At 35.1% G+C, this 11,283-nt stretch overlaps 1 protein-coding gene across 1 annotated transcript; it reads left to right on the plus strand.

The window, feature by feature from the left end:
- The first annotated feature begins 1,296 nt into the window (after positions 1-1,296).
- LOC145986872 (uncharacterized) lies at positions 1,297-2,004 on the plus strand. The gene has a single exon (XM_083121341.1). The coding sequence runs from the start codon at positions 1,297-1,299 to the stop codon at positions 2,002-2,004; it is 708 nt and encodes a 235-aa protein (XP_082977467.1).
- The last annotated feature ends 9,279 nt before the right edge of the window (positions 2,005-11,283 follow it).

Raw genomic sequence — 11,283 nt, forward strand, 5'->3', positions numbered from 1 at the left:
TCTCCGTCATGTTCACACTGCTGCGTACAGATGGCGTTGAAGTAGTAGTTTTGTTAATAGCGGTGCATTTTTTTCTTTTATGACTAGTATGGAATATTTCGTGGTGAAACAAATATCACATGCTCTTCCCGCAAGTATCTGAAATACTATGTGAAAAAATAAAACATTTCGTTCCCCATTAAATTTTTTTGAAGTGGCGTATCGTCGGAATATACTCCGTGGTGCAGATTTTAGCATGCACTGTTGCCAAGATTTCATTCCGTGTTGTCTAACGATATGATCAATGCAAGTTCTTTAAAGAGTCAAAATCAAACCAAGTTACCAGAGGATATCGAACATATACGAGAACAAGGGAACAAATATTCCACGAAGGATGTTAAAAAGCTGAACAAGCTCGAAAGTAAACCTTAATATTTAAATGCTTGTTGCTTAATATTATCCATCAAAAGCAAATTGTTTGAAATATAGGCAAAATGTATAATTTATTTGCATGTTGAAGAAATATATTCTGAGGTAATTTCGGTGAGAATATCGCTTGAACGTATCAATTTTTGTATGATCACTGCATGCCATTTTTACTTCCAAAAGAAGTTGATAATTCTTTGTAAATGTAAATCAGAATAAGATGTTATATTTTACGTAAGCATAATCCTAATAACTACCGTTTTGAGATCATTACTAGAGCATAAAATATGCATAGCCTTATACAGATTATACCTGACATCATTAAATCAATATTGCATAAAATGCTCCATTTTCGTTCCTCTAAGTTAATTTCCAAACCTAGGAAACTCTTGCTATTCACATATAAACATCGGAATTGTTATTATAAATCTGTAGTTTGTTTAAATGTTTTTCACTTTGCTCTTGTACATGGTTGAAACAAGTACATTCCGACCTGTTTTCTGCAAGAGTTTTTCATTTTTATTTAAGAAGCAGTTCGAAAATATTAATATGTATCAAGTAGGTCAGGCTAAGTTAGGTTTGATTCGAATAGATGTAATGTGAGATCCCTGAATGTTTGCAAGTTTCGGACACAGTTCTGTTATCTTCCTTTAGAGAAACACGTCAGAAAACCGGTTTTGTAAACTGTATGAAGCTCTTCTGTTTTCTTGTCCTTTTATACAGTGCGATCGAAAAGTCCCCGCACTCATACTTTGAAAATATGCTAAGAGGTCAGTAGGCAACATGAGTTGGCAACGTTGTTAGTAGTGACTGGTATGACCTTGAAGAATGCGATAGCTGCACTGCTATTACAGTCAGTGGTGTGAGTCATTATTGTGCAGTCGGTCGACAATGCCTTTTAAGCGAGCGCAGCGAATCGCTTTGTTAGAAGCATATTTTGAGTGTAAGACATACAGAGGTTGTGTGGAGAAATGGAGACGTCTATTCCCTGATGATCCGGTGCCAGGAAAAAGTGCAGTGTATGATCTTGTTCGCCGATTTCGTGAAACAGGCTCAGTGCATGATCAACAACGAAGTGGAAGACCCAAGGTCGTCACACACGAATTCCTAGAGAACGTGTGTCAGCGAATGGTGCAATCTCCAAGAAAATCTATACGACGTTTGTCACAAGAAGTTGGAGTATCATATGGATCCACACAGAAGGCACTGAAAGTAGCCAAGTTTCACCCATATCGTGTGAAAGTCGTGCAGGAGCTGAAAGCGTTAGATAAAGATAAGCGTATCAAGTACTGCCGGTGGTTCCGTGCTTTCACACGCAACAATCTGGCCATTCTGGATAAAACTTTTTTTACCGACGATGCATGGTTTCATCTCAGTGGATACATCAACTCACAAAACACCCGAATGTGGGCAACTGTAAACCCACATGCCCTGCATGAAGTACCGCTACATTCTGCAAAGGTCGGTGTCTGGTGTGCCATTTCGCGACGAAGGATTGTTGGACCCCTGTTCTTTGAGGACACAGTGGATGGCGAGGTGTACAGGGATTTGGTGCAACAATTCGTGGCTATGTTGGAAGAGGATGAGCGTGAATGTTGATTCCAACAAGATGGAGCAACGTGCCATACTGCAAACGACACAATGGCTATGTTGCGCGAGTTTTTCGGGAACCGCATCATCTCCAAAAATTTGTGGCCCCTCGTTCCCCCGATCTCACGTCCTCCGATTTCTTTCTTTGGGGGTTCCTGAAAGAAAGAGTATATACACACAACCCTCGCACATTGGATGAACTCCGACAAGCAATTTCTGACACTATTGCTGCAATTCCAGCGGAAACATTGAGGAAGGTGTCGCGGAACATGTGTAAGCGTGTAGACATGTGTTTACAGGAACATGGCGGCCATTTTCAACACTTCCTATGAACTGGAAACCAAACACTACTTTGCAATGTCAATAGAGAGTGCAGGATAACCTCCATTGTGTGTTTATGTGATTATGTTCTGTTTGTGTTGCGTTATGTTTGTGTTTTGGAAACTTTTTCCTCATGCGCTTAAAGTTATATGTCATCTTGTTTGTGTTTTACCGACCGTTGCCATTACAGTATACCTCACCTTTGGTTTACATTTATTTTTCTGTGTAGTACAAGGACTAAAGCATTTATATATGTATTCCTTTCGTTTCCATGTGTATTACTTTCTACACAATAAATTCTTAAAAAGTGAGTGCGGGGACTTTTCGATCGCACTTTAATTTAGGACGGCTCATAATGAGATGCTGTATTTATTTAAAATGTAAACGTACACCCTAACAGTTATGAGACTAAAGTCTTACCGTCTATCGAACACAAGTCTGTATGTTTACTGAGAATTCACAAATGAGTACCGGTATACATTAATGAAGATACTAGTTCCCATACTTGCAAGTACAAGTGCAATAATTTAATTGTGGATGACACAGAGCTTCATAGAAATCACAATTTGTCCTGATTAAGCTACATATATTTCGTTCAATATCATATTGAATTTCAGTAGCCGTTTGTAGTAAATAGTTTACTTTGAATACCAGTGAGTATGAAGCTTGACTAGTATTTCTCTCAGACCTATGACTGATTGATTTTGCATGGATGCCTGATATTATCATTCCATACAGTTAAATGTTTTAAAAATTCGTTTTTTGCTTCTTGGATGGTCCACTATGTAGGACTCCCGCATATACAAATTTAGCCTGATTAACTTTAACCCACAAGACTACTTCTGACATAGATATTCTGACCTAAAAATATCACCAAACAGTTTGTCTCGTTTATACCTTTCGTTTGAAATATTACATGAACATATTTGGATGAGTTTGAAATTTGACTTTTAATGGTCAGAATATGAACTTGAAATGGCCTATAAGGTCGAAATTTTTGGTGGCATCCTCCCTAGTTTTACTGTAAGACCCATGACTGATTGATTTAGCATGGATGCCTATTATTAACATTCCATGCAGGTAAAAAAAAAACTTAAAGTTTTTTTGCTTCTTGGCTGGTCTACTATAATAATTCAAATAAAAATGTAGTAGGAACTGAATTTCCATTTCATAATGTATTTCTGTTATTTTACCTCCAACATCTGCTCCTTGGGACAAGGAGGATGAATAATGATTTGATAAAATGGATGATTGAAACAAATATAATGATATAAATACATACATGAAACCTGGATTCGAACCTGGAGGAACCTTACTCCTTATAGCGTTGCAATCATCACTCTACTACGAAAACATTTCTAACAATTATTTTGCAAATTTCTGTTTTAGGCTCATCATATTTAACATTCATTATAAAGTTAGATCACTGAAGTGAGCTTATATCGTGAACCAAACAGCCCTTTAATAACAGGACGATATCGTTAAACATTATAGTGCCGATTAGATCTATTATTTTCAAATCCATTTACACAATATCTGTAAGTTTCATTATTAACTCAACTTGTCTAAGGTTGTGACAATGTAATATCAATATTTTTTAAACATGTCTTGTAAGTTCATAGTCTCATATACGATATTAACACTATTTTTATTTGTTCCTTTTGCAGATGAGCATTTGAGAATCGAATCGAAGCGTCTTCTACCAATAGTAAAGAGCACTCTTGAAATTTGTACAAAAGGACAATAGGTTAGACCGACAATGTCAGTTGCGTACCATGGCAGTTGGTGTATACGCTTCTACGGAATATAAATCAACAAAGTGGACTGTTTGAACTTTATATGGAAGAGTACATACATTTTTGCTTGCTAGCGTAGACACTTGATTGAATGGAGATGATTTACTAGAAATCAAGAGTCCAAAACAGGGCCGCATTTACGCGCAGACTATCTACGCTGCAGCCTATGGGCCCACACCACACAAAAGAAAAACTGTACAAGATTTTTAATTTTTAATAGACTAAAATAAAAAAAAAATGTTTTAGTACTGTGGTGCGGGCCCTCTATATATCATAAAATACGTCGACGCAGTTATTTTGTGTGCTGTGTGGGCTAATTCGGCTGAACTCTTCAGTGGACAGCTCATATAGTTCAGTCACCATTCAGGAATCTCGATTGCTAGGAGGGTATGAACTAGGAGGGTATGAACATGTATCAAAATAATTAAACAACTTAGGGTGTTTTATGTATTCATAGAGATTAGGTGTTTTGATATAATATATAAAACTATCTTTGTCCATATACAAAGAGAATGGTCATCTTTATAAAAAGGTTTTATTGTATCATAGTGAAGTTGTAGCATATGTAGTTTACACATATCCAGAACTGTAGCTCCCACATAGATAGGTTTGTTAAATTTAATCCATGGCGTTTCCATTTGGAAAAGTGACAAATCTTCATTATATATTGTTCTTAATTTCAATTTTGTATCTGCAACTTATTTATTACATTTTTTTGGATCAGAGACTAATCTAACATCTACATGCTTCCTAATATTCTCCATAGTCTTACCATAGACAGCATTATTCATTAATTTATAGAAATCCTTATCTAAATCTGAAGTAGCAAGTGTTCTGTGTCTTGTGTTAGTTTCATTATAAGGAATCAACCACTCTGAATGCTTGAATGTAAGAACCCTTCGAAATTGCACTATGTGAACTTTTTCTCCATTAAAAATTTGAGATTCTTATAGTGTATGACATATCTCTCTTTAGGGTCAAAAGTCATCAGAAGCTTCTTCTGTTTAAATTCAGCTAGACACTTGAACTCAGGAGCTGGTGGCAAATCAGAAAACATATTGAATAATTCATGAGGAAAAACAAGATCCACCTCAGCAAGGAAACCATACTTAGCATCATCAAAGTTTGTATATCTATCGATGTTGGTTCTCTCCACTCGAAACCAACATAGGGGAGTTTCTGCATCTTAGAATAACCATATAAATTATTTACATCAACATAGAATATGTAGATAGAAGGTTCATTCGTGTTATATTCTGTCATATGTTTGTTTTTGCCCGTTGCATATCTTTGTTTAGATTGTACCATGCCCTCACGTATAGCTTTTCTATGATGAGAAGCATGTCTACGTAATGTCTGTAATCAGCTCCAATTGAATTTTTGTTTTCAACAACATAGCTGTCCAAGCTAAAGCTGGGAGGCTATAAAAGTATGCTGGGTCCAATTTAAATATATTTATAGAAAATTTTCTAAAGGACTGAAATACTTTAGTAAGAATTGTCACATCTAATTTTAGATAAGCGTCATTGTAATCTCCCAGTATCCTACACAATAATTTCTTCCACATCATTTGTGCATGATGGTAATTTTTATCTGTAATATTCTTTTCTCTGAGTTGACTGCAGAACTCCTTTTGTGGAGGAAGAGATTTATCATCAAACTTAGTATTGTCAGTCACATATACATATGAATAGGCCAACTTTTGTCTAATATGTTCTATGTCTAAGCTAGGAAAACTATTATTAGTAATTTGGAACTGGCAATCAGATAATTTCCAGATCCAGCAGAGAGAAATCTCATGGAGTCTAGAAATCTCGTCTTAATAATGCCACCACCAGGAATCTTTACCTTTTTGATAAGACTAATATATATCTCTTGATTCTCTGCAATGACTTCTATGTTCTCTGTATCATATCTAAGATACTTAACCAAATGGTGGAAATTATAGCCATTGCCATTATGAAAGAATATGGGGACAAATTTGTCTCTCTGTATTTTGAGATTACAGCCATTACACAAGATCCAAAAATTCTTTTCTGTGAAATGACAACGGTGATAAACTTTTTTATTTTCATTTGCAAAATATAAATTCCACTGTGGGCAAATCTTAGTAGCATCATATAATCGCTCTTAAGCAGCAGATAATGGTACTCTTGGTTTTGACACAGATAATACCATACCAATTTTCCTCATTTCTTCTTCTATTTTTTTTTTTGGATAAAGTGTTTGACAGAATTAGGTCCTCTGTGTATATATAAGGCTCATAAGGTTTTATTAAATTGCACCACACAACTACATAACCATAACTACAAACCTCATGGAGTTGATAATGTGTAGAAGATATTTCAGGATCAGGATTTGAATAGTTGATTGGTTCGACAAATGCCTCAAAATCTGCTATTATTATAGCTGGATGCTCCAACAGAGTCTTGTGTTGTTTGAATTTGTCAACCTCTTTTTGTTTGGGTATAATCATAAGCACAGGCTTGTTCTCACCACATTATAGTTTGTGTTAAACAAGTTTTTGGTTATCAATTTCTGGATTATTACATTTGACATAGTTCTGTTTAACTTGATATGATCAAACACCTATGACAAATTTTAATTTCCCCCTTATGATTGTTTATTTTACTTCTAACCAGACGAGAGAGATTACGAATAAGAAATAAATGGAAATTCTTGTCATCTGAAATAAGTAACAAATCAATCTCAGTAGCATTACTATTATTGCCGGTGCTTATTCTAAGAGGATATACAAAATTATTCTCTGTATTAGCATACACAATAGTTGCCAAGGAAAATTAATTTTCCTGCTTTTCAAATTTTGTCATATCAGCTATAGCAACAGGATACTGGATATTTGACATAATATGTTTATACTCTGTCTCATACTTCATATAATGATGAACTAGCTCTTGATTGTCTTTCCTATCAACTGGGTAAAGTTTTGCCAAGACACACCACAGAAAGCACTTGTATCTTTATTTTTTATATTGACCACTGCTTTCGTATTTTTAATATTTACTGAATGAGGAACATAGGTAGAAGCAGAAAAAGGTGAGAATTGAATTATTTTCAGCTCGAATTTGTCTGGACTCCCACATCATTTCAAACCAGAACCTTTGGCCTTAAATTCCACTTGTTTTATGAGTAATGTGTTCATATCCTGGGCATAGATTTGTTCCAAATTATCTATATTATTAAAATATAGTGGGTCTTTAAAGAATGTCAAAATATACGATGTGTTTCATCAGGTTTCTGATATTCAGAGCTTAGAGTAGTATTAAACTTGATAGATTTATTTTTAAGTTCTTTTCTCAGGAGTTCTATTACTAATAATTTTCAATAATATGTTGATATCACAGTGTGGCTTTGATTTAAAAGAGTAACCATTGAATTGACCACCAAAAACTGTAACACTAATTGTGGTTAAAAATTTATTTTATTTTAATTCAGGACCATCAGTTGGAGCTATGTCTGCTTGTCTTTTTCTAGGATTGGTCGAGATTTGAAACTCATCTTCTTATGTCTGTTCATATGGGGTACCCTAACAACATTTCCACAATAAGAACAGGGTTGGGTTAGTAATATTGGATTTTTTGGTTGGCCAGTGCATGTTGCCAAGTGTTTTGACAAATTTGTTTTAGATATAAATTTACCATAAATATTTCACAAGTAGGATTTACCATCGCTTTTATTTGATATTTATATATAATATTTTCTGGATATACTACAACTCTAGAGGGTGTCAATATTTCAATCTCACTTGGAGATAATGTATTTAGCACCAACACCTTTAAAAATTGAATATAAACTAATCTTTCCTTAAGTGTATCAAGAATAGTAAATTATTTTGGGTATTAGTTATTGTATAGATTTTGCTGAGTAGTAGTATTTATATATAGAAAAAGACCATACAGACCAATGTTGGTAATATTGAGTTTTAGAGCTTCTGCAATGACTAAGATTATGTATACTAGCTCTTCAAGTAATTTGAACACACTATATTTAATCAGAATAGTATGTAACAGATTTCCAGACCACCTAGAATAGTAGGGGGTTGCAAATAAATCAAATTAGAAAGTCCTCTAGTTTACTAGGCAACACTTATATTAATTTAACTATTGTTAAATGTTAATAAACCTGGTATTTTTAGTTTTAGTTTAAAGAAGTTTTTTACTTTAGTTTTCTCTGAAACCAGATATACAATGTTTCTAGTAATATACAATCATGGTGTTTCAGCTGTGAGAAAATATTCTAAGTTCCAGTCTCAATGAAAACAAAATAATAATTTTCAGATTAAGAGTAAAATGTATCTGTTATTATACAACAGTATTCTGCTGGATAAAAATATTCTAAGTCCAGACTTTTCCAATTAAAGGAAAGTAGAAAGAGAGAGAAACATGGTAAAGTACCTTTGGATAATATTTTCACATAACTTTGCCAGTAAAAATGCATTTGTTAATATACAACACTTGTGTTTTTCCTGTCTAAAATTTTCTAAGTACAAAGATTTCCAATTAAAGGAAAACAAAAAGAGGGAGAAATATGGCAAAGTGCCTTAGTATAATATTTTCACGAGGCTTTTCCAGTAAAAATGCATTTATTAATATATAAAACTTGTGTTTTTCCTGGCTAAAATTTTCTAAGTATATTTTCTTTTATATAATAACTCACAACAAATAGGGATAAAATAGAAGGTGTGTTAAAAGTAGTGCCTATTTTCTTTATTGGTAACCAAATAGTTAGTTTTTCATATCTAATGAACTACTTTAAATAAAAGCAAATTCAATAGTTATTAAAGAACTAAGAAACGATGTTAGGTAGAAAAACATTTTTCTCAAACAAGACTAGTCACTTGTTTGGAGCATAAGTTAAGCACACTCTCAACCAATCAACTTAGTATCACATGACTCTGAGGGTAGAATATTCCCAAGCTAGACATTTCAAGAATGTTAATAATGCTAGTACGAGGGTTTAGAATTCGTTACAAGGTTAGACAATTTGCTACACCTATAAATTAACTAAATCCACCAGAAGTTATGAAAATATAGCTTAATTTTGGCCAAAATAGACCATAGCATAAGGTTGTCTACAGAATTGTCTCGTCTCTTCTACTAATACACATAGATGTGTACGCGTTTTCCATTTGCATCTCGTGCTCGTGTGTCAATCTTTGATATATCTGATATTTTCACAGTTATTCGATGCCGGACATTGCATTTTCCAGCTCAGACTCGTGCTGCATGTAATGGGCAACCTGCCCTGTATTCTTTGACCAATGAACCGGGTGCAGAGACGTCAAGACGCACCAGAGAAAGCACTTGCTATCGGTGTTTTGAATGTTAAGCACGGACCTCTTATGTTGAATGTCTAGTGGATAGGGCATTTACTGGAAGATGAAAATGGTGAGAATTTACCAAGTTTCAAGCATAGTTTGTGGAAGGTACCGCATAGTGTCCAGTCTGAACCTTTCGTCTTCTAAAACTGTTCATGCTCCACAAGCAACTTGACAACAAGATCGACGTAGATGCGATCCAGATCGTTGGCGTCACCCTATTTAAGTGTCTGCATTTTTGTAGGATCGTGAAACACATGTTCCTTCCTGTTTGGATTCACATACTCGCAAGAGAGAATTGTGTAAAATTTAATGGAATTCTGTGGAAGCTTGTCCTTAACATTTCTATCAAGGAAGGTTTAACGTGCGTAAAAAAATTAGGGATGTCAGAAGGTAAATCATTGTCGAAATTGTAGTCATTCAATTGTCCACAAAAAACAGTTCGGATTTGTTTCTTCGGGATCGAAGACTTGGCTCATGTTGCTTAGGAAGAGGTGGTGGCAGAATCCTAGGCTTTTCTTTTCGGTGGTGGTGCTGGTGCGTAGTTGGTTTGGCTATTCGATGGTGGTGGTACAGCTTAACAAATTTTGCTTCATGTGACTCATAAGGTTGGGGATTCTAATGGGTTTTGTGCATTGAGAACAGGGCTTGGTAGGTAACAAACCATTCCTTTTCTGGGAACTCCATTTCTCGCATCTTGCCCTGTGCTTGCTAATGTTTGTTCTCGAGATTAATTTCCCACAAGTAAGACAACCTACTTTAGGTTTTTCGGCGATATTGGAGGATGTTGGTGCGGATGACATTTTTTCCCTTCGTTCACTTATTTATATATTTTGGGGAACACAAAGCAAGAGATCACTCGTACAGTCGACCCTGAAAAAAAAACACTCTCTCTTACGATCTTATCCTCTCCGACACAATAAGTTGATTCAACCATGTATATTTCTAATAGCTATTTGTGAGGGAGTTTTCAGAGTAACAATGCTTATCAGTACATGTTGGAATATTTTTCATCAATACATGCCTTTGTTTCGACGAGACACGGTTGTTTCCGTTTGTCATATTGAAATTGGAAAAACAAGCTTAGTGTCTCTCGGTAGTTCTCGGCACGATATGCAAGACCGAAGTTTCCCCGATTTATAGTTTCAGAGCTTCGAATCGCCTTAGAAAAAACATCTAGGAAGGAATTTTAATCTAAATTAGCGCAAAAAAGATATTGTGGAAATTACTAGGTTCTCGGACAACAACTAGCGAAACCCACACACATTCTTGTAGCATGCGACACGTTGATTAATATGCAAAAAAAATCCTAGCTCACTGCGATCATTGATTCAGAAGTTATATACATATGCAGTCAAAGTTAATTTTGAGCCGCCTAAAAATACATCGTAGAAGGATACACCGAGGGGCCTTCGTACTTATTGATGAGATTCGTACAAATGATTACGCAAAATCGGCTATTTCATACAACTCACAAAGAACATTAGCTTATAGTCTGCGAGCAATGTGTGCACAGCATAGAGACACTATACCACGAAGAGTATTGCTTTCAAATTAATGTAATTGGACAGAAGGGACATTGAAACTTTGGTACTCGACAGGTTTCTTCAGGAGATACAACCCTGATATCATGCTGTTTGTACCATGTCTTTTGTAAAGGTAGAAGAACTATGGCCGCCAACATTAGAAAGCTATCGGATAGTGCTCCTTATAAAATTGGCTTTTCTGCGATCTCAGTGTATTTCTTTATTGTGATAATTTGCACGAGTGTTAGGCTATTTCTTTTAAGCAATGTCGATGGAAGACACATTAGTCCTACTGAGTGGAAATGTG

The sequence above is a fragment of the Lepisma saccharinum genome, chromosome 4 (assembly GCF_977018435.1).
Source record: "Lepisma saccharinum chromosome 4, izLepSacc3.1, whole genome shotgun sequence".
Classification (NCBI taxonomy): Eukaryota; Metazoa; Arthropoda; class Insecta; order Zygentoma; family Lepismatidae; genus Lepisma; species Lepisma saccharinum.

Coding starts and splice junctions, on each gene's coding strand:
- LOC145986872 (XM_083121341.1), top strand. CDS start 1,297: ATGCCTTTTAAGCGAGCGCAGCGAATCGCTTTGTTAGAAGCATATTTT.